At 39.7% G+C, this 24,863-nt stretch overlaps 1 protein-coding gene across 4 annotated transcripts in view; it reads right to left on the bottom strand.

Moving 5' to 3' along the window:
• Positions 1–219: 219 nt before the first annotated feature.
• The window catches only part of GCNT1 (glucosaminyl (N-acetyl) transferase 1), a 62,700-nt gene continuing 38,056 nt past the window's right edge, over positions 220–24,863 (bottom strand). For 2 of the 4 annotated variants that reach the window (XM_082614955.1, XM_082614954.1), the window contains 3 exons: positions 14,040–14,133; positions 4,884–5,020; positions 220–3,813 (listed from right to left, as the gene is read on the bottom strand). In XM_082614955.1, coding sequence (XP_082471081.1) covers positions 2,384–3,813; positions 4,884–4,911 — 1,458 coding nt within the window. In that variant the 5' untranslated portion in view covers positions 4,912–5,020; positions 14,040–14,133 and the 3' untranslated portion in view covers positions 220–2,383. Of the gene's footprint in view, positions 3,814–4,883; positions 5,021–14,039; positions 14,134–15,620; positions 15,665–24,863 lie in introns of those variants that run through there. The other 2 variants (XM_082614957.1, XM_082614956.1) reach the window with 2 other exon arrangements.

The raw sequence follows: 24,863 nt of genomic DNA, 5'->3' as shown, positions 1-24,863 counted from the left end.
TTTTTTTAACTTTCAATTTTCAATTTTGCTAAATTCAAAAATCCATAAAACTGAGCAAATGAGCATGATGCTAACAACCAGTGACTCCAGGTGAAAGTTCTATAATGTTCACTGTACTATTACTTTTAACTTTCCCATAAATTTGCAAATATTCAAAATTTAAAAATGATCGGGCCTCCCTGGTGGCGCAGTGGTTGAGAGTCCACCTGCCGATGCAGGGGACACGGGTTTGTGCCCCGGTCCGGGAGGATCCCATATGCCACGGAGCGGCTGGGCCCGTGAGCCATGGCCACTGAGCCTGCGCATCCGGAGCCTGTGCTCTGCAACGGGAGAGGCCACAACAGTGAGAGGCCCGCAGACCTCAAAAAAAAAAAAAAAAAAAAAAAAAAGACAAATGTCTATAGTATTCAAGATACAATGAATGAAGTTAAAGAAACACAAGACATAGACACAAAGTAGGTCACTGAAAATCACTGGTTTTAGAGTAAAAAAAAAAAACAGCCCAACTTACAGGTAAAATTTTTCTTCTAAAAGACAGCATGGGAGAGACGTGACGTGCATTCAAAGAACAAATTGGTTTAGAAGCCAATAGAGACAGAACACCATGCATATAATGTCCTCACTGACATCACCTCTTGAATTTTCCAAGTGGGTATGTTTTTCTTGGTCCAACATTGGCTGCCCTGTTAAATCATGCAAACCATAGCAATCCACTGACTTGCACATTTACAAATGATTAAGTTTCCAAAAGTGTGAAACTTTCATTCAGGAGGGTCAGTATAACAAACCTCTCCATAAAATAAAAACGTTTCCTAACTCTGAGGAATAAAATGTTTTATCAGTTGAATGCCTGAAAACTGTCTGATATTATGTATTTCCCATATACTATTTAAGTTGTCTAAGTTTTAAAAATAAAGTACATGGATTTGATTCTTGTTTGAAGTCTCAGCTAAACGATAAAGCTTCTCATTTCCTGTTAAATTGATGGCTGAATGGTATCAGCTTAGCAAAAGAGCAAGTTGTTTTTTTTTTTAAATCTTCATTTACTTTGAGATTTGAGACAGCACAATAGCAATTGCAAATCTGTCTTTTAGTGAAAAATAGGGTAAAAACCATATGCTGAGAATAATATCAATACTGAGACAATCCGCCCCAAACCTAATGTTCCCTTTAGGATACCCAGGCCTTCAAGCATGCCAGGTGGTACAACAGCACACCTTTCCCCTCCTCATAGGTTCCGAGAGAGAAGGGAACTTAAAATGCAAGAGCTAACGAATAACCAACGGTTATTGGTTACATTGGTTACAACGGTAACATGAAGAAGCAAGAAGACGGGAAGCCAGTTCCTTTCAAAAGGCGACAGAGGTGACAGTCGGATGCAAGAGCCTGGAGGATGGACACAAGCAGACCCGAAGAGCAACAGGCATAATTTCTGGGGATAGTACCGATTGCTGCATCACAGGCCTCAGAGATTGTCTACATATGACTCCTCCTCCCCTCTGCCATACTTACACTTCACCCTTTCTTGTCTTAGTTCTCCACACCAATTATTGCCAATCGGATCACAAAGGAGAACTGAGGCTGTAATATGGGACACTAGGAATACGGGGCACTATGAAAACAAGTTTATGTACAGCTTGACAGCAGGGTCTAGGGAGACTGGAGGAGGAGAAGCGAGACATATTTGAAAAAAATTGAGTATTACTCTGTAGACACTATAATAATCAAAGATACCTTAACTTTGTAAATAACCTAAGATGATTCATAGAATCAACTAAACTATAAAGTCTTGTTTTTTGGCGGGGGGGGGGGGCTTTTAAAACATATGTACATTGTTAAAAGCGTAAATGGGAAATGTTCACATTCAGTCAAGCCCGTTTTTGCAAGTTCCCTGAGATGGCATATAGAGATACATAACACAATGCAATGTTACAGCAGAAAGTCAATCATTTACAAAGATCATTTAGAATAAACTCAAATTTCTCTTTCAACAAATGTGGTCTACAAGATAAATTACATCCTGACTGTTGGCTGTTGCTATAAATCTATTCAAATCAGGAAAAACCATCATATTTAAAGCTCTCCAAGTAATTTTGGCACAGGTCAAACCTTCGGGTTTTGTTCAGTCCCTGAGCTCTTTTAACAGGATAACTTGCGTTCAATCTCTTCCCCAGCCACCCGGACCACTCGCCCGCACAACGCCCTGCAACCTGCCCTACACTCTAACTCTAAGTCAAGCCTGAAGGCTACAACCTTTCTAACCGACCTGCTCTGCAGAAACCATAGAGCTTCTCTGGCTTGAAGAGTTAGATTCTGTAGGCGGAAGAATCAAATGGGGGTACATCTCATGCCTCCTAATTATTTCTAAAACTGCCTCCAAGGGTCAGTGTTTTAATGTCTCCAGGGCCTTATGCCTCAGATGCTCATCCAAACACTGGATGGCAAAGAAGTCGATGTCCGTGTCGAACTTGTTGGCGAACAAGTGGTGCACACGCAACATCCAGTTCAAGTCACCTGCTCCGAAAACGCACACGGAGCGCACGTGGACGCCGCTGCACGGCGGGTAGGGGGCGCCCTTGGAAATGTCACCTTCAAAGTACTCCCACTTGACAAACCTGGCAATTGCGTGCATGTCAGACATGTCGTACTTATGGCTTAAGGACAGGGACCCTGGGACTTCGGGGATCCTCTGAATAGTGGCCCAGAGATACTCGTCCGGGCTGTATGTGTCTTTTGCCCACTCCATAAACTTCTGTATTTTTTCATTCTCGAGCACATACTCCACATACCTCCTACTGACCACAAAATAGGCACTGCCTGAAAACAGAGGTGTTTCAAGAGGAGGATGTATCTTGTCGGTCCCCATGTTTGTCAGCTTTCCATTCACGACTGCATGATGCTTTTTCCACCTTTCTTTTTTATGGGGTGGCATTCTCTCCGTTTCTAGGTTATTCTCGCCCATTAACGACTTGAGCTTCCTGACAATTTCCAGGTTGGTTTTGATAGGAAAATCCATACCGCAGAGATTTATCAAGTACTTCCAGTCTGCGTTCATTCGGTAGAGGTCCTGCATGCAGTTGAGGTCAGCCTGAACCCGGCTCCAAGATGCATACACAACACTCTCCAGCTGACTGGCCACAAAGACATTACTGAAACAGGATGCAATGCCAGTCACTGCGGCCAAAAAGGATTCCTCTGATTTTGTATCCACGTGAATGCAATAGAAATTCTGAGGCGTATAAATGGCCCTCAGGAGCCTGTCAAGCATTTCAATTTTGTGATGAACCACTACAGAATATGCTATTGGAAACTCTGCCTCTTCTTTACTAAGGGGTTCTACAATATATTTGCGCTTCTTGATGAAAGAAGCACAATCACTGGTCATGTTTATGTAGTCATAGTTTGTCCATCGAGGGCGCTTTCTAAATTTCCCTGTTAGAATCTCAAGCTTTACCTTTTGGATTTCATCTACATCACCCTGTAGAACTTTGGTACAATTAATATTACTACTAGGATTCTCTTCAAGCAGCTCCAGATGTCCAACATTTACAAATTCAGGCTTTTGATGAATTCTTAAAACAGAGAAGGTGACCAGGGAAAAAACAAGAAGGAAGAAGTAGTATTTAGTGGGATAAGAAAAAAGTTTCCTCCTCCGCAACTTCCTCAGCATTTCAACAACAATTGGGGACTTGGCTTTATTAAGGGCAGTCTTCCAGGCTTCAAGCAGTAATGATTTCCCCTCTGTAGTGGCCTGGAGATTTGTCAGTTTGCATTTATCAGAAATGCAAAGGCATCTTGAAATGGAGGGCAGCACTAAAAGAAAAATAGAAAGGATACATATATATATATATATATATATATAAAAATACAGTGTTTCATGACATCTTCTCAGGTTCAAAAACTGTCCTCTTTGCTATGAGGTCAGATGTTTAAGACAAAAACAAAGTGGGTCAATCAGAGGAAAGGAAGTAGTGTTATAGGATACCCATCATCTCTGGTATCAATGCCAGATTGTCTTTTTAAAAATGCTGACTACAAGGATATGCTAGAATATCCTACAATCAACATTTTACCTCTCAGGTATATTGAGGTGCAAAACACAGTTGAGGACCTAGGCTATAGTTATTGAATTCTCCATAGTTGGTGAGTTTTTGATCCTGTGCCAGTGCTAATTAGCACCCCTTGCCTTGAAATCATTACTAATCTGGGTTCCTCCTGACACATCCATTAATGTCCATCAGTTGGTGTCAGCAGCCCCAAGTATTTGAAGAGATCAGATCCACTCTGCTCTTTATCAACGTAAGAGTGGAAGTACACTTAAGGAGACATTCAGAAATGGCTGTGGCTTCTAAGAATCTTTGAAGGAAAAGCAGGTCAACTGAATTTTCAAACTGGAACAGAAAGGCTCAGGTGAAACCAGGTCAGATTTGGAACTGTTTTGGGTTGACCTCACTTTGTTCAGTTCCATACCAGGCACCACAGGAAGAGAAGACATACATAATCCAAAATACAGAAACAGCCTAGCTGAAAAACAACACTTGTATGCAAATTGTAACTTATGAAAGACCCTTTGTCTATATTCAAATTCCAGGAACCTAACCCACTTTTATTATGTAAAGTGTTTACAAATATACAGATATTGTTTTGTTTTCAAAAGTCAATTTTATTACTTGGCAATTGGTTCTAACAAAGAAAGTCAAATACTATCATTTGTCTCAAAACCAGATTTATAGAGATTTGAAAAGTTTTTAACACCAGAATTAGCACTAGAACTTTTAAATATTTAATTAGGAAACAAATTGTGAATATTAATACAAATAAAAATAAATAACTGACTATCATTTGTACAGAGTAATGTTACAAAAAGTAGTTAGACTTTTTACCATTTAAATCAAGAAAAGTCGGGATCATTTAGTGCTCTGATTCCAGGTAACATCCTCTGCCCATGTAGAGTGCTTCTTATGCAGTCAGTTTTCTTAAATGTACCAGGCATCCAACAATGCTGTTATGTCCCATGAGTCTTTTTTAAAAAAACACGTGAAACAAAAAGAAAAATTTGTGAAGGGATATATATGCCCACGTAAGTATACACACATACTCAGAAAGCATACTGGTAAACTAATTCGACATATTCACTTTTTTCTTCAAAATGATGGCTGGTCATATCCATTTTTTTCTTCAAAATGATGGCTCATTGATTTCTCTTTTAAAACCTTCTCTCCAGTCTTTTTTTTTTTTTTTTAGTCTCTGTTTGTGGACTGCTAAAGGTTTGAAGACATCCCACAACTTAGGTTGAACTTTTTCAGAGAAAACTCTAGGAGCATTTCCCAACATGTGTGCCAAGGAACAGTTTAATGGTCCTATATGATTGGAAAATCCAACATATCCTATGCAGCTGTGAGGATTCCATTAAAAACAATCCTGCAATTGAATTAGCTGCTTATCTTCCTCCAACTATGCTGTCTGCCACCCCACACTCCAAACCTCTACTGGAAAGCAAACATTGGAAGATTCTGCTGAAATACTTAAGCATCTGAACTATTAACACATCAGATCCCTAAACAAAGTTATACCCTTAAGCAATTTCTGCTTAAGGCATTTAAGAAAATCTCTGACTAATCATTAGTCAGCTTCTAAGCTAACTGAACAGAGACTTAAGTTGCCTCATGCAATAAAGAACACAGATTAACAAAATTAACCCAAGAAGGTCCATAACAACAATAAACCCTGGGCTGCGCAGGGGCAGAGGTCTGATTTCTAAAGTTGATGCATTATAAAATGTCCACTTTCAACAATAACAAAAAATTACAGGGCACGTAGAGAAACACAAGTCTGGCCCATACACAGAAAAGGGGGCTTCAATAAAAACTGTCCCGGAGGAAGCCCAAGCACTGGATTTAACTACACAAAGACTTTCAGTCAGTTATAATAAGTATGTTCAAAGAACTAAAGAACTAGATCAAACCATGAGAAAGATATTTAACCAAATTGAGAATTTCAATAAAGAAATAGAAATTATAAAAAAGAACCAATAGAATTGATTGTATTGAAAGTACAATAACTGAATTGAAAAACTGACTAGAGGGGCTCAACAGCAGGTATGCACTGACAGTAGAAGGAATCAATGGAACTGAGGAAAGGTCAAGAGAGAGTATCCAGTCTGAGGTACAAAAGGAAAAAAGAATTAAGAAAGATGATAGAGGCTCAAAGATCTGTGAGAAACCATTAAGCACATCAACAAATGCATAACAGGAGTGTCAGAAAGAAAGTGGAGGAAAGGGTGGGAGAGAAGGGTGAAAGAGGGGGCTGCAGTCATGAGCATGGGGGAGGGGGTGAGGAAAAAAATTGAATAATGGCTGAAAACTTCCTAAATTTGACTTTATTTTGTTTACTGAAGTACAGTTGACTTAACAATATTAGTTTCAGGTGTACAACATAGTGATTCAATACTTTATACATTATACTCCATTTAAAGCAATTGCCAAATAATGGCTTTATTTCCCTGTGCTGTACAATATATCTTCGTTGCTTATTTTATATTTAATAGTTTGTGTCTCTTAATCCCATACACCTATTTTGCTCCTCCTCCCCTGCCCTCTCCCAACTGGTAATCACTAGTTTGTTCTCTGTATCTGTGAGGCTTGTTATATATATTCATTTGTTTTGAGATTCCACATATAACTAATAACAGAGTATTGTCTTTCTCTGTATGACTTATTTCATTAAGCATAATACTCTCTAGGTCCATCCACACTGTTGCAAATGGCAGAATTTCATTTTTTACAGCTGAGTAATATTCCAGCAATGGGCAATTTAGTTTGTGTGCATATCTTGGCTATTGTAAATAACATTACTATGAACACTGGGGTACATGTATCTTTTCAAATTAGCGGTTTCATTTTCTTCTGATATATATCCAGCAGTAGAACTGCTGAATCATATGGTAGTTCTATTTTTAGTTTTTTGAGGAACCTCCATACTGTTTTCCATAGTGGCTGCACCAATTTACATTCCCACCAATAGTGTACTAGGGTTCCCTTTTCTCCACATCCTCATCAACATTTGTTATTTGTAGACTTTTGATGACAGCCATTCTGACAGGTGTGAGGTGATAGCTCATTGTGGTTTTGATTTGCATTTCCCTGATGATTAGAGACAAGCATTTTTTTCATATGGCTGTTGGCCATCTGTATATCTACTTTGGAAAAATGTCTAATCATGTCTTGTGCTCATTTTTTGATTGGGTTGTTTGTTTTCACATTGAGTTGTATGAGCTGTTTACATATTTTAGATAATAACCCCTTATTAGTCATATCATTTGCAAATATTTTCTCCCATTCAGTAGGTTGTCTTTTTGTCTTGTCCAGTGGTTTCCTTTGCTGTACAAAGAGCTTTTAAGTTTAAAATTAGGTCCCATGTTTATTTTTGCTTTTATTTCTTTTGCCTTAGGAGACAGTTCCCAAAAAATGTTGCCATAATTTATGTCAAAGAGCATTCTGCCCATGTTCTCTTCTAGGAGTTTTATGGTTTCAGGTCTTATATTTAGGTCTTTAATCTATTTTGCGTTTGTTTTTGTATATGGTGTGAAGAAATGTTCTTCTAATCTTGTTCTTCTACATATAGCTATCCAGTTTTCCCAACAACACTTATTAAAGAGACTGTCTTTTCTCCACTGTAAATTCTTGCCTCCTTTGTCACAGACTAATTAACCATAAGTGTGTAGGTTTATTTCCAGGCTCTCTATTCTGTTCCACTGACCTCTGCATCTCTTTTTGTGCCTGTACCACACTGTTTTGATTGCTGTAGCTTTATAGTATGTTCTGAAGTCAGGGAGGTGATACCTCTAGAAAAACTTTGAATAATGGCTGAAACTTCCCAAATTTGACTTTAAAAAATTAATCTGAATATCCAAGAGACTCAATGAGCTCCAAGTATGCAAAATGGGCCAGTCACTTTGGCAGACACTTTGGCAGTTTCTTACAAAGCTAAATATAGGCTAATCATTCAACCCAGCAATCACACTCTTAGCTATTTACCCAAACTGAACATGTATGTACACACAAAAACAGGCATATGAATGTTTATAGCAGCTTTATTCATAATTGCCAAAAACTGGAAGCAATCAAGATGTCCTTCAATAGGTGAATGAATAAACAATTTGTGGTACATCTATAAAATGGAATATTATTCAGTGATTTTTCAAAAAATCAGCTACCAAGCTATTAAAAGACATGGAGGAAGCTTAAACGCATACTGCAAAGTGACAGAAGCCAATGTGAAAAGGCTACACACTGTATGAGTCCAAAGATATGATAATCTGGAAAAGGCAAAACTATAAGGACAATAAAAGTTCAGCATTTATTAGGGATTTGAAGGAAAGAAGGAACAGATGAATAGGTACAGAACAGGGCATTTTTAGGGTGATGTAACTATTCTATAGGATACTGTTACAGTGGTTAAAGGATACTATGCATTTGTCGAAACCCAAAGAATTGTACAACACAAAGACTGACCCCTCTTAATTATAATTAATAATGTATCAATATTGTTTCATCACTTGTAACAAATGTACCACACTTGTGCAAGACACTAATAATAGGGAAAACAATGTGAGCAGGTTTATGAGAACTCTGTATTCTGTGTAATTTTTCTATAAACTTAAAACTGCTCGAAAAAATAATCTATTAAAATTGAAAAAACAATTAATCTGTACATTCAAGAAGCTCAGTGACTTCCAAGGATGATAAACTCAAATAAATTCACATCTAGATACTTCTTAAACTGTTGAAAGACAACTTGAAAATAACAAGAGAAAACTGATTATACAAGGGGTCCTCAAAATTAACAGCTTCAAATCAGAAACAATGGAGACCAGAAGGTAATGAATATCATATTCAATGGACAGAAATAAAAAAAATTCAACCAAGAATTCTATAATCAGCAAATAGTCATTCAAAAACAATGAGAAATTAAGACATTTCTGGATAAATGAAAACTAAGAGAATTCATCACTAGCAGACCTGCCCAAAAGAAATACTAAATGGAGTCCTTCAGGATGAAAAGAAAGGATACTAGACAGTAACTCAAATCCACATGAAGAAATAAAAAGCATCTATAAAAGTATATACACAGGAAATGTAATTTTCTATGAACAGTTTTCCCATCTGATTTAAAAGATAACTACATAAAGTAGTAATTATAACACTGTATTGACAGGATTATAATGTATAAAGATGTGATTCATATAGTAATAACAGTATAAAGGAGGGAAGGGGAACAGAGCTATATCAGAGCAAAGTTTTTGAATACTATTGAAGTTAAGTTGGTATTAATCTAAAGTAGAATATTTTAAGTTAAGAAGGTTCTTTTTTCTGTAATTCCAAGGGCAATCACCTTAAAAAAGCTCAAAAACATACAGTAAAGGAAACATCAAGGGAATTAAAATAGTACACTGGAAAATATCTAATACATAAGAATACAGCAATTGAGAAAGAGAGGAACAAAAAAGACATAAGACACAAAAAACAAATAAGAAAATAGCAAATGTAAATCCTACCTTATCTGTAATTATAATAAATATAAATGGACTAAGACCTCCAATCAAAAGGCAGAGATTGGCAAAATAATCATACTAATCTGATGAAATAGACTTAAAAACAAAAATTATTAGACAAAGAAGCACATTTTATAATTATAAAATGAATAAAAAGGAGAAGGTCAACAAGGAAACAGAAGACTTGACCAACACTATAGACCAACTAGACCTAACAGACACCTATAGAACACCTTCACCGAACAGCAAAACACACATCCTCCTCAAGGACACATGGAACATTCTCCAAGATGGGCCATATGCTAGACTATCAAACAAACCTTATTAAATTTAAAAAGAATGAAATGATGGAACATATGTCCTTCACTACAAAAGAATGAAATTAGAAGTCAACAACAGAAGAAAATTTTAGAAATTCACAAATATGTCAAAATTAAATTATACACTCCTAAATAACCAATGGGTCAAAGAAGAAATCACTAAGCAAATCAGAAACTACTCTGATATAAATGACATGAAAACAAAAACAAAAAAACTTATAGGATGCAGCAAAAGCAGTGTTCAAGAGGAATGTATATCGGGCTTCCCTGGTGGCGCAGTGGTTGAGAGTCTGCCTGCCGATGCAGGGGACACAGGTTTGTGCCCCGGTCTGGGAAGATCCCACATGCCGCGGAGCGGCTGGGCCCGTGAGTCATGGCCGCTGAGCCTGCGTGTCCGGAGCCTGTGCTCTGCAACGGGAGAGGCCACAACAGTGAGAGGCCCGTGTACCACAAAAAAAAAAAAAAGAGGAATGTATATCTATAAACACCTATATTTTTAAAATATCAACCTTACATACCAACCTTTCATTAATAGAAAGGATTATAAGGGAATACTATGAAAAGTCATCATCCAATAAAATTAGATAATCTGGATAAATGGACAAATTCTTAGACAGAGAAACACAAACTACAGAAAGTGATTCAAGAGGAAATAGAAAATCGGAACAGAGCTGTAATGACAATTACCAAAAACCCTCCCACAAAAAAAAAGCCCAGGCCCAGATGACTTCACTGGTGAATTTTACAATGTTTAAAGAAGAATTAAACAAAAATCCTTCCAAAACTTTTATTAAAAAAATGGAATAGGAGTGAACGTTTCCCAACTCACTCTATGATGCCAGTAATCGATTACCCTGATAACAAAAGCAGATGATGACATCACAAAAAAAATATAGATCAATATCACTTATAGACACAAAAATTCTCAACACAATACCAGCAAACCAAATTCAGCAACATACAAAGGATTACATGCCAGGACGACATGGGTTTTAATCCAGGAATGTAAAATTGGTTTAACATGGAAAAGTAAATGTAACACACCCTATTAATAGAATAAATGACAATTACTCCATCATCAGAATAGACATAGAAAAAAAGCATTTGACAGAATCAACACCATTTCATGATAGAAACAGTAAAATAAACTAGGAATGAAAAGGAATTTCCTCAACCTGATAAGCCATCTATGAAAAATGCACAGCTAACAGCACATCTTAATGGTAAACAACGAGATTCTCCCCCCCTTAGATCAGGAACAAGAAAAGGATGTCCACTCTTGTTACTTTTACTACATTTTACTGGAGGATCTAGGAAAAGCAATTAGGGAAGAAAAAGTAATAAAAGCCATCAAGTTTAAAATGAAAGAAGTAACACTATCTCTATTTGTAGGTGACATAATCTTGTTTATAGAAAACCCTAAGAAAAACACACAAAAAAAATCAGAATGAATTTAACAAGTTTGCAAGATTCAAGATCATTATACAAAAATGTAATTGTATTTCCATATATTAACAATAAACAATCCAAAAATAGAAAGAAAGTAATTCAATTTATAATAGCATCCAAAAGAATAAAATAGCTGAATGAAACAATTCAACAGAAGAAGTATAAGACTTGACTGTTGAAAACATTTCGTTGAAAAAATTTAAGACAATAAATGGAAAAACATTCTACGTTCATAACTTAAGACTCAGTATTGTAAAGACGGCAATACACCCAATAATTAACCAATAATTTTCCTATCGAATTTCAGTTGCCTTTTTTAGCAAAAATTGACAAGCTGATCCTAAAATTCATGTGGAAATTCAGGGGACCCAGGACAGACAAAACAGTCTTGAAAAAGATCACAGTTGGAAGACTCACATTTCCCAATTCCAAAATTTACTATAAATGCTATGGTAAGAGAAATGGTATGGTACTGGTACAAGAAGACATAAAGAACAATGGAATAGAATCCAAGAAATAAACTCTTACATTTACAGTCAACTGATTTTTGATATGGGTACCAAGAAAATTCAATGAGGAAAGAATAGTGTTTTAAGTAAATGGTGTTGGTACAACTGGATATCCACATCCAAAAGAATGAGGTTGTGTCCCTATCTCACAGCATATACAAAATAGCATATGCCCAAAAAATGGATAAAATATCTAAATACAAGAGCTAAAACTACAAAACTAAAAAGAAAACAGGGGTAAATCTGCATGACCTGGAATTTGGCAATGGATTCTTATATATGACACCAAAAGCCCAAGCAATAAAAGAAAAAAAAAATTGATTAACTAAACCATCAAAATTTAAAACTTTTGTGGTTCAAAGAACACCATCAAAAAAGTGAAAACAGGGCTTCCCAGGTGGCGCAGTGGTTGAGAGTCTGCCTGCCAATGCAGGGGACACGGGTTCGTGCCCCGGTCCGGGAAGATTCCACATGCTGCGGAGCAGCTGGGCCCGTGAGCCATGGCCACTGAGCCTGCGCGTCCGGAGCCTGTGCTCCGCGTCAGGAGAGGCCACAACAGTGAGAGGCCCGCGTACCATGAGAAAAAAAAAAAGTGAAAACACAACCCACGGGATAAAAGAAAATGTTTTCAAATCATTTATTTGATAAATATCCAGAATATATGAAGAACTCTTACAACTCAACCAAAAAACAAAAGACTAGCACCTGTGGAGGGTTTTTTTGTTTATTTATTTTTATTTTTGGCCACGTTGGGTCTTTGTTGCTGCACACGGGCTTTTCTCTAGTTGCAGCAAGCAGGGGCTATTCTTTGTTGTGGTGCACGGGCTTCTCATTGCAGTGGCTTCTCTTGTTGCAGAGCATGGGCTCTAGGCACGTGGGCTTCAGTAGTTGTAGCCTGCAGGCTCAGTAGTTGTGGAGCACAGGCTTAGTTGCTCCATAGCACGTGAGATCTTCCCGAACCAGGGCTCGAGCCCGTGTGCCCTGCTTTGGCAGGAGGATTCTTAACCACTGCACCACCAGGGAAGCCCATGTGGAGTTTTTTAAACAAGAAGTAGAAGAACTATCCTAAACAGATTTTTTTTAGAGAATGTGAGTTCATAGTCACCCCAAAATTCATACCGAAAATACAAGTTCCTGACCAAAAACTTGGATCTCACCTCAAGAAACTGACCAGAAACTTAGATCTCACCTCAAAAAAACCTTGTCTTTACCATTCCCATCCACATCTTAAACATCCATCATGCTTTGAAAAATGCTTTTTAAAATGTAAAATCACTAGTCTCAGGTTTTAACACAATGGATAAGTGTCTGTAAAGTAGGTAAGCGTGTGAGAAAACAAGTCTATTTTATTAATAACGCTTTTGTTTTTGTATATTTATCACCATGGAGAATAGAGAAGATACATTTCTTCCAATGATGTATCATTCAAAGTATTTAACTAGCCTAACTTCAAGATATAGAACATTCTCTTAAACAAAACTTGGCTAAGAGTTAGGAGAAGGTGAAGGGAAAATAAGATTTCATTAAGAAAGGGATTTCTATGTGGAAAAGTTTAAAGGGAGGCATAAATGTCCACATACTATATTATTTCAATGGAACTTCAGTCATCAAACATTACTTAGTTTAAGCACACACAAAGAATATTGAAAATATTGAAGAACGAATAACAAGGGACTTCCCTGGTGGCGCAGTGGTTAAAAATCCTCCTGCCAATTCAGGGGATATGGGTTCCAGCCCTGGTCCAGAAAGATCCCACATACGGCAGAGCAACTAAGCCCATGCACCACAACTACTGAGCCTGTGTGCCACAATTACTGAAGCCTGCGCACCTAGAGCCTGTGCTCCACAACAAGAGATGCCATGGCAATGAGAAGCCAGCACCCCGCAACAAAGAGTAGCCCCTGCTCACTGCAACTAGAGAAAGCCCGTGCCCAGCAATGAAGACCCAATGCAGCCAAAAATAAATAAATAAATTTATAAAATTAAATAATAAAATTTAAAAATAAAAATGAAAAATATGGCAGAGGTTCATACTGCCGGGCCCAGTGTTCCTTCACCTTCAGATTTCACAAATCACATAGATTTCTTGAAGGGTGTGGAGTGGGAATAGTCAATGAGGCCAATGACTGAACAATAAGAACCATTCTAAATAACCAAAGCTCATGAATTATGAGACAGCAAAAAAAAATAAAAGTCCCAGATACATACCAAGGCTTCCTCACCCAGGACCTACTACAGGACTTGGCAACGGTCATCATGAGTGCCCTGGAAAAGGTCCTTCACTGGAACACTGATGCCTTTCCTAAAAGAGGAGACAGACTAAGTGAACCTGAGGACAACAAATATCGAGATCTCATCTCCTTCCCTATTTCCAGCTACCAGCTCCCAGAACTTTGGCAGCCAAGCCTATGCAGGAGTTTACTGTCTAGGGAACCCAACCAGGACAAGTGAAAATGACTTAATCATGCTGCTTACATTGGGAATGCCCCCCAAATGTTCAAGGAGACAGACTATGCACAGGGAAAAGAAAACTACTAATAATATCCTCAGAGAGGTAAGAAAAGTATTGTATACAATTAGTCAATATGCAAGACAGACTGTATTATTTAAAAACAGGCAAAAAGTACTACCATACCATATGCTCTTCTGAAATGTGATCTTCCCACCCTTCAATCAAGAAGTAGTCAAAACTCCCTTCCCCTTGAATTTGGACAACCTTATGTTTACACTGACCAGTGGAGTTTGGCAGAAGTGATACTACGTGACCACCAAGATTAGGTCATATAAAACCTCGTAGCTTTTACCTGGTTGTCTTGGAAAATGTGCTCTCCAGAAGCTCCCCATCAGAGGGAAAGTTCACTTCTCATGTTGCAAGAAGCCACACAGAGAGGCCACACATTGGTACCCAAGTCAACAGTCCCAGCTGAACCCAGTCTTCAATTCATCCCACCCCAGGTGCCAGCCATGTGAGTGAAGAAGCCACAGATGACTCCAGCCCCTAGACAATCGAGTCTTAACTGAATTCCTGACCCACAGAATGTGTGAGCAAAAAATAAAACAGCAATGTTTTATGTTACTATGTTTGGGGTGGTTTGCCTCACAGCAATGATTAGAACAAACAAGAAACCACATAAACAGAACACCTGGCAAATAAAAAGCTCTTAAAACTTAATAACATGACAGCAAAAACTGAAAAACTCAATAGAAGCATTGGAAAATAAAGTTGAGAAAAACTCTCGGGAGTTTTAAGCAAATAGGCAAACTAACTGATGGAAAACTAGAGAAAAAAATATAGTACTTTAGAGAACCAGACCAGGAGATCCACCATCCGAACTGTACCTCCAAAAAGAGAAAACAGAAAAAATGAAAGTAAATAATTAAATCAATTAAATAATTCAAGACTGTATTTCAAAACAAAGGGATGGTTTCCGGATTGAAAAGTCCCTTGGAATACCAACATGATGGGTGAAAACAGACCCACACCAAGACATACGTACTAATCATGAAATGTCAGAACACTGGTAAAAAGGTAAAAAGAGTTATCATGTAGGTTTCAGGGGGCGGGGCGCGGATGGTATAATACGTGAAAAAGATTCAGAAGCAAAATGTCTTCATACTTCATAAAAACCAACCAAAGAAGCCAGATGATAATGGAGCAATGCCTCCAAATTACTAAAAGAAACTGAATTCCAGATGAGAATTCTTAGAACCAGATGAACTACTAAGTAAATTAAGGGTAAAATTAAAACATGTTACATATTTAAAAAGGCAAGGCTTCAAAATATTTACCATTATGCATCCTTTTTCAGGAAGCTACTGGAGGATGAGCTCCATCAAAACTAAAGTATAGGGCCTCCCTGGTGGCGCAGTGGTTGGGAGTCCGCCTGCCGATGCAGGGGATACGGGTTCGTGCCCCGGTCTGGGAGGATCCCATGTGCCGCGGAGCGGCTGGGCCCGTGAGCCATGGCTGCTAATCCTGTGCGTCCGGAGCCTGTGCTCCGCAACGGGAGAGGCCACAACAGTGAGAGGCCCGCGTACAGCAAAAAAAAAAAAAAAACACTAAAGTATAAACCAAGAAAGAGGGAAACATTAGAATCAGAAACTGTATCACAATACCAGAAGGAAGGAAAGGAAATACCAGCAGGACAGTAAAGGAACACCCTAGGCTGTGTGTGTAATAGGTCACAGACAAATATAGAAGATGGAAGTGGGTCAGAAGGCCCTGGAAGAGATGTCTTCAAGAAGATGAAATGGATGGAAAACTGATGGGAATAAGCATATTGAAAGTCAATGTAAGCAACTGGCAGAGTTTGAGGTGAATCTGTAATAACTACATTGAAGAAAAGCAAATGAAGGGGGTTGATGAAATAATTATTATTGACTCGAAAGAAATCAGAATCATGAGATGATGACAAAATCAATCATAGTGTAATCTGTGGCTTAGCTTGGAAGAGCATCAGTATTAATAACCTAAACGCTGTTTTCCACGAGATTCAATACACTATATTAGGAGCACAGAGCAATGGGAGAGATGGGTGTTGAAACACAGGGGTTGTATACTTTGACCAGCATCACATAACTGGCCATAAGGGGTGTTTAGAATTACATTGCTGTTCCAAGCAAAAGGCCTCTTTCTCATTTTATTCTTCCACCAAGTGCTCTTTTTATTCAACAGCTCAAATGGTAAGGATCTGATCAAACACATACAGTAGAGGTAAAGAGTACAACTAATGCAGGCTTGTTTGCACAGCGATAAATAGATGAGGAGATGCACATAAGAGAAGTCCAAAAACCACTGATCATCAGATCTAGATTTCAGCTTGGAATAAGTAAGAAACATCAGAAGACCTTACAACGTAAAAAAATAAGTGCTATAACAGCATTTCAAAACTAAAATCTACTAGATATGACTAGCACGTGCCTCTGTATTTTATTTATTTATTTTTACATCTTTATTGGAGTGTAATGTCTTTACAGTGGTGTGTTACTTTCTGCTGTATAACAAAGTGAATGAGCTATATGTATACATATATCCCCATATCCCCTCCCTCTTGCGCCTCCCTCCCACCCTCCCTATCCCACCCAGCTAGGTGGTCACAAAGCACCAAGCTGATCTCCCCATGCTATGAGGCTGCTTCCGACTAGCTATCTATTTTACGTTTGGTAGTGTATATATGTCCATGCCACTCTCTCACTTCGTCCCAGCTTAGCCTTCCCCCCCGACCCCGTGTCTTCAAGTCCATTCTCTACATCTGTGTCTTTATTCCTGTCCTGTCCCTAGGTTCATCAGAACCATTTTTTTTTAAGATTCCATATATATGCATTAGCATACGGTATTTGTTTTTCTCATCCTGACTTACTTCACTCTGTATGACAGACTCTAGGTCCATCCACCTCACTACAACTAACTTGATTTCGTTTCTTTTTGCCTCTGTATTTTAAAATGAACCAAGTCCAAAACGGTGATATTCATCTCAATCACACACTTACTAGTTTAATTTAGAAAACTATCACCATATAAAGAAGAAAATGAAAAAAAACGTTTAAAGAAATGAGCTACATGTGGCTCAGGCTATCTTCTCCTTAATTTCTTTTTTAATAATAGAAAGGCAAAGCAGGAAGAGGGAGGGAGGGGGAATAATATATATTTTATTATAAATTAATATGACATAACATTCAGAATTTGGAAGGAAAAGGATTTACCATATTTACATGACTATTCACATACATATGTACACACTTCTAAGAACAATCAGGATTTCCTTGTTCAGCCTCTAATTACACCTGAGACTCCTAGACAAAGAGATAGTGTCCATCAACAGATGAATGGACGAAGATATGTGTGTGGGGGGGTGTACTACTCAGCCATGAAAAAGAACGAAACCCTGCCATCAGCAACAACGTAGATGGACTTGGAGGGCATTATGCTAAGTGAAATAAGACAAAGAAAAACAAGTACTGTATGATATCACTTACATGTGGAATCTAAAAAATACAACGGGGTGGGAGGAATTGGGAGATTGCAATTGACATATATACACTATTGATACTATGTATAAAATATAAATAACTAATGAGAACCTACTGATTAGCACAGGGAACTCTACTCGATGCTCTATGGTGACCTAAATGGGAGGGAAATCCAAAAATGAGGGGATATATGTATACGTATAGCTGATTCACTCTGCTATACAGTAGAAACTAACACAACATTGTAAAGCAACTATACTCCAATAAAAGTTAATTTAAAAAATAAACAAAAAATACAACAAACTAGTGAATATAACGAAAAAGAAACAAACCCACAGATATAGACAACAAACTAGTGGTTACCAGTGGGGAGAGGGATGAGGGGAGAGGCATTATAGGGGTAGGGATTAAGAGGTACAAACTATTATGTAAAAAGCTACAAGGATACATTGTACAACAGGGAATATAGTCAATATTTTATAATAACTATAAATGGAGCATAACCTTTAAAAACTGTGAATCACTATATTGTATACCTGTAACTTATATAATATCACACCACGTCAACTATACTTCAATTAAAATTTAAATTTAAAAAAGTAAAAAAGGGACTTCCCTGTTGGTGCAGTGGTTAAGAATCCACCTGCCAATGCAAGGGACACAGGTTCAATCCCTGGTCCGGGAAGATCCCACATGCCGCAGAGCAACTAAGCCCCTGCGCCACAACTACTGAGCCTGAGCTCTAGAGCATGCGAGCCACAACTACTGAAGCCCCCATGCCCAGAGCCCGTGCTCCGCAACAAGAGAAGCCACTGCAATGAGAAGCCCACGCACCACAATGAAGAATAGCCCCTGCTCACTGCAACTAGAGAAAGCCCACGCACAGCAACAAAAACCCAATGCAGCCAAAAAAATAAATTAAAAAAAAGAGAGAGATAGGAAGGGCTCTGCATTGGTTAGCTTTGTTAACCTTTATTAAGGTTAAAGCTGACAGATATAACTGTCAACTATAATAAAAGAAAGGAGAAGTTAAAAAGGTAAATTCTTTTCTTCAACAATTTCCACCAAAGTAATTCTAGTTTAAATCCAAATAAAACTACTATAGATAAGAATAATTCTCTCTACCTATTGCCTATTGTACCATTTTTTAAGTACTGGAAATACTCTTTCTTACAAAAGTACACACCAGCCTTCCCTGGTGGTGCAGTGGTTAAGAATCCGCCTGCCAATCCAGGGGACACAGGTTCAAGCCCTGGGCCGGGAAGATCCCACATGCTGCAGAGCAACTAAGCCCATGCGCCACAACTACTGAGCCTGAGCTCTAGAGCCCTCAAGCCACAACTACTGAGCCTGAGCTCTAGAGCCCGCAAGCCACAACTACTGAGCCCGCATGCCACAACTACTGAAGCCTGCGTGCCTAGAGCCCGTGCTCTGCAATGAGAGAAGCCACCGCAGTGGGAAGCCCATGCACTGCAATGAGGAGCAGCCCCCACTCGCCACAACTAGAGAAAGCCCGCACGCAAAAACGAAGGTTCAATGCAGCCAAAAATAATAAATAAATTAAATAAAAATTATTTTAAAAAGTACACACATGTGTACACACCATGTATGCACACACATCTGTGTGCCTGCATAAACAAATAGCTGGATGCATAAATCAGGGTTCACAACGTATTGTCCTTCTGCAGCAGGAAGCATGGTCTAAGTTCAGTCACTCTCTAGTTTCACTGAATACTCCTCCGGGGCTCAATTTCAGACTCTACAAGGACTACTGTTCTGTGGCCCAGAGGCTGTGACGGGAGGAAAATACTCACTATTATGACTGATGCCAAGGCCATGCAAGTATCTCAGAGGATTGTGACTCAAGCCAGGGTGCCCAAATGCCGCCCTGAAGCAGGCCAATGGAAGGAGTGGGAAGCAGGTGAGATCCCAAGGCAGAGGCCTTGCCAACCAGGGTGGGGTTCTTTCTGCCACCTGCACCTCCATGGCCTCACGTCGTCCAAGGGTACCCGGTCTCTGTCTCCGGACAGCTGTGCCCTGACTGAAGGGTGGTCTCTGCTGCCTGGCTGCTGTCTGTAACTCGCTGTGGTGAACTCCCTAGCTTCTCTGAGGTCTCATGTTAAAACAAACTCCTGAGACCCCACAATGCCTGCCTCTCCAGACTGGCCAGGAACAGCTCTTGGGGTCCCCATACCTCAGCACCAAACTCCACAGTTTAGGCCGTTGTCTCCCAGAATCCATCCCAGAGTTTCCTTGGGCTCCAGCCAAGGAAACATAGGCAACAGGGGACTTTCTATAACCAAACTGGACCATGTTTCCTATGCTCCCTTGGGAAAGGGCGCTTTCTACACCAACTAAAGCCAGACGGTGTGATGGAGGGAGAAGAGGGCCCATGTCTCCCTTCTTCAGACCCCCATGTCCTAGAGCCAGACACAGAATGCAGCACAGAGAATTGCTTGGTTATGTTTGTTGAAAGAAACAAAGTCTCTCTCAAGTGAAGCCCACGTTCCTCTGCTAAAAATTGAACATCTATCCTCTCTCCCTTTTGAATGTCAGAGAAGGGTTCTGTCACCAGTTCTCTACACTTGCAGCAAGGACTATCCTATTTTAGAGAGTCTATCAAAAAGAACATGCTGTTTAAAGGTGAAATGATAGTAAATGATTAAACCCCTCAAAGAATTGAGGAAATAGCACCAAACTTTTGAAAGCTAGAGGGAGTGAGTGGTAACTGACTTGGAGATCTCAGAAAGCTGACCCTGAAGCAGGCAGAGTAGAAAGCTGAGAGGCAACTCAACTTACAGCACAGCTCCCCCTACCCCGCACCTCCCACCATCAGCCATCTGCTCCTCCTCAGAAGGCTCCAGAACTGGCAACACAACTCCTCTGGAAGCGGCGTGAAAGTGGAGTTAAACTTCACTGAGTGGAAATCTACTTAAAAGGCTGTTAAGACTCCCAGACCCCTATTCTTCATAATCCAGTAAATATCCTTCCTGGCCTCAGTGAAAAACTCTGAAAAATGTGAAACAGAGGGTATCTGACCTGGAGGGTACAAGGCACAGCTGAGGGCAGGAGTACCGACCTGAAAACAAGGGAATTAAGTCACAGGTCCTCATTTCTAGAACACTGGCAGGCAGGCATATATATCTCCCAGGCTTCGGCCTCAGATAAGAGAGAACTAACTACCCGATGTCCAAGAAAAGCTCATGACACAAAAGAGATCAGAACAAACAGAAAAAACAGAGGAGAGTATCAGTTAACTATTTCTATATAATCAACCACAATTCCTAATGACTGAAAAGAATAACAATTTATTATTTCTCACTACTTTTAGAATTGGTTGGGCAGTCCTTCTGGCTTTACCTGGGCTCACCTAGGCAGTTGCATGCATATAGAGGACTGTCTGGGTTGGAGGGTTCCATACAGCTCGTTCACATCTGCACATGGTACTGGATGCTAGCTGGGGTGTCTCTCATCATCTACTAGTCTGGACAAGATCCCTTACTTGGCAGCTGCATGGCAGCATACCAAGAGAACACAACAGCTCCAAAGCCTCATAAGGCCTAAGCTCCAGAACATACACAACATCACTTCTGCCATGTTCTATTAGTCAGAGAAAGTCACCAGGCCAGCCATGATTCCAGAGGAAGTAAGGTTCTACTTCTGGATAGGAAGAGAAGCAAAATCAATTACAAGGGGGCATGGATACTGAAATGGGAGGAATCTGTATCCATTAAATATTCTGTCACATGGAGAAATTAAGATCAAGAGATGAAAACTGCAACAACAAAATCCTAGTGCTATTATCAGCAAAGGCATAAGAGGAACTATTGCAGCCATGAAACAAGAACAAGAGACTATGAAAAAGGAACAGAGAATAAAAATGAGCTCTTAGGGAGAGGGGCAGAGTCAAGAGGGCAGAGTAGGGGGATGTGGAGTTCACGTCTCCTCATAGGTATGACAGGGGTACGTCGGAGCGCCTGCTGGACACTGGAGGAGGACTTCAGACACCTAGGGGTACAGGAGGGGTCCTGGCACAGCCGGGTGGGACAAGGGAGGGAAGGGGGGGAGGACGGGTGGAGACAGGATGGGGCTGGTGACCTGGGGTTCAGTGGGGGGATCGGCACGGACAGGAGGGGACGTTTGGGGGACCACAGCCCCTGTCAGAGCCTCTTCCAGCTGTGTCACACCCCCAAAGCCTCTTCTGGCTGAGTGGGTCCCAGTGGATCCGAGCACCACACCCCTGCCCCCTGCCACAAAGCCTCCTCCAGCTATGTCGGCCCCTGTGGACATGCCCATGGAAGCCTGCACCCCAGCTGGCCTGCATGGGCTCATGTATTCCAGGCCAGCTTCAGGAGCAGATGCTGGTGAAAGGAAAACATGCAGAGGTGGGGCTGATACAGTGGGTCCAGAGACCTACCTAGAGGTCTTGGAGGCCCTCCTGGGGAGGCAGGAGTTGGATGTAGCTCACGTGGGGGCAAGGACACTGACAGCAGAGCCACCAGTGAGTTTTTATGTTTTTATTTATTTTTTAAAATTCTTTCTCTTTTTTTTTGCTCTTGCGCTTTGTTTTGTTGTTGTTTAATTTTTACTAATATTTTTTATTTTTCTAATTTTATTCTATTTTTTAATCTTTGTTATTCTTCTGATCTTTTTCATTTGTTGTCTGTCTTCTGGGGCGGGGGGGTTGTCTTTTTTCTCTTTTTTGCCACACTGCGTGGCTTGTGGGGTCTTGATTCCCAGGCCATGGGTCAGGCCTGAGTCCCTGTGATGGGAATGCCAAGTCCAAGCCACTGGACTAACAGAGAACTTCAAGCACTAGGGAATATTAATCAGTGTCGGCCCTCCGAGAGGTTCCCATCTCGGCACCAAGACATGGCTCCACCCAACTGACTGCAAACTCCCGTGCTGGACACCTCAGGCCAAACAACCAGCAAGAGAGGAACACAGCCCCACCAATCAACAAAAATGAGATGGCAGAGAAATACGTTACAGACGGAGCAAGGTAAAAACCTACAAGAAAAATAAATGAAGAGGACATAGGCAATCTACCTGAAAAATAATTCAGAGTAATGACAGTAAAGATGATCCAAAATCTCGGAAATCAAATGGAGGCACAGATCGAGAAAATACAAGAAATGTTTAATAAGGACCTAGAAGAACTAAAGAACAAACAGTGATGAACAACACAGTAAATGAAATGAAAAATACACTAGAAGGAATCAACAGCAGAATAATTGAGGCAGAAGAATGAATAAGTGAACTGGAAGATGGAATGGTGGAAATAACTGACAAGGGGCAGAATACAGAAAAAAAGAACGAAAAGAATTGAGGACAGTCTCAGAGACCTCTGGGACAACATTAAACACCCAACATTCAAATTATAGGGGTCCCAGAAAAAGAAGAGAAAGAGAAAGGGTCTGAGAAAATATTTGAAGAGATTATAGTGGAAAACTTCCTTAACATGGAAAAGGAAATAGCCACCCAAGCCCAGGAAGCACAGAGTCCCATATAGAACAAACCCTAGGAGAAATACACCAAGACACATATTAATCAAACTAAGAAAAATTAAATTCAAAGAAAAAATATTAAAAGCAGCAAGGGAAAAGCAACAAATAACATACAAAGGAATCCCCATAAGGTTATCAGCTGATTTTTCAGGAGAAACTCTGCAGGCCAGAAGAGAGTGGCAGGATATATTTAAAGTGATGAAAGGGAAAAACCTACAACAAAGATTACTCTACCCAGCAAGGATCTCATTCAGATTCGACAAAGAAATTAAAACCTTTACAGACAAGCAAAAGCTAAGAGAATTCAGCACCACCAACAAATGCTAAAGAAACTTCTCTAGGAGGGAAACACAAGAGAAGAAAAGACCTACAAAAACAAACCCCAAACAATTAAGAAAATGGTAATAGGAACATACATACCAATAATTACCTTAAATGTAAATGGATTAAATGCTCCAACCAAAAGACACAGACTGGCTGAATGGATACAATAACAAGACCCGTATATATGCTGTCTACAAGATACCCACTTCAGACCTAAGGATACATACAGACTGAAAGTGAGGAGATGTAAAAAGATATTCCATGCACTACATAATGATCAAGGGATCAATTCAAGAAGAAGATATAACAATTATAAATATTTATGCACCCAACGTAGGAGCACCTCAATACATAAGGCAAATACTAACAGCCATAAAAGGGGAAATCAATAGTAACACAATAATAGTAGGGGACTTTAACACCCCAATTATAGCAATGGACAGATCATCCAGACAGAAAATTAATAAGGAAACACAAGCTTTAAATGACACATTAGACCAGACAGACTTACATATTTATTATAAATCACAATATCAGTCACATACCTAGTAAGTGGGAGAGCTAAGATTCAAACCTACACAATCTGGCCCCCAAGTTTATACTATACAGTTGTCCCCCAATATCTGTGGGCTCTGTATCTGTGGGTTCTATATCCTTGAATTCAACTAACCTCAAATCAAAAATATTTGGGGGAATTCCCTAGCAATCCAGTGGTTAGGACTCTGTGCCTCCACTGCAGGGGGCACAGGTTTGATCCCTGATCAAGGAACTAAGATCCCACATGTCACACGGCACAGCCAATAAGTAAATAAATAATGGTCTTTAAAAAAAAAAAAAAACTAGCACTACTGTAAAAAGAAATGTAGAGGGCTTCCCTGGTGGCACAGTGGTTGAGAGTGTGCCTTCCGATGCAGGGGATACGGGTTCGTGCCCCGGTCTGGGAAGATCCCACATGCCGTGGAGCGGCTGGGCCCGTGAGCCATGGCCGCTGAGCCTGCGCGTCCGGAGCCTGTGCTCCGCAACGGGAGAGGCCACAACAGTGAGAGGCCCGCATACTGCAAAAAAAAAAAAAAGAAAAGAAAAGAAATGTAGACTGAGTTGTCCACTGTACCATTTAAAAAAAAAATTGGGGAAAAACATTCTAGAAAGTTGCAAAAGCAAAACTTGAATCTGCCATTCTCCAACAACTATTTACATTGTACTTACAACTATTTACATAGCATTTACATTG

This window comes from Mesoplodon mirus (assembly GCF_964341445.2).
Source record: "Mesoplodon mirus genome assembly, chromosome: 1".
NCBI lineage: Eukaryota > Metazoa > Chordata > Mammalia > Artiodactyla > Ziphiidae > Mesoplodon > Mesoplodon mirus.
The sequence above is the reverse complement of the archived record's forward strand: the minus strand, read 5'-3'. Positions and strand labels throughout refer to the sequence as shown.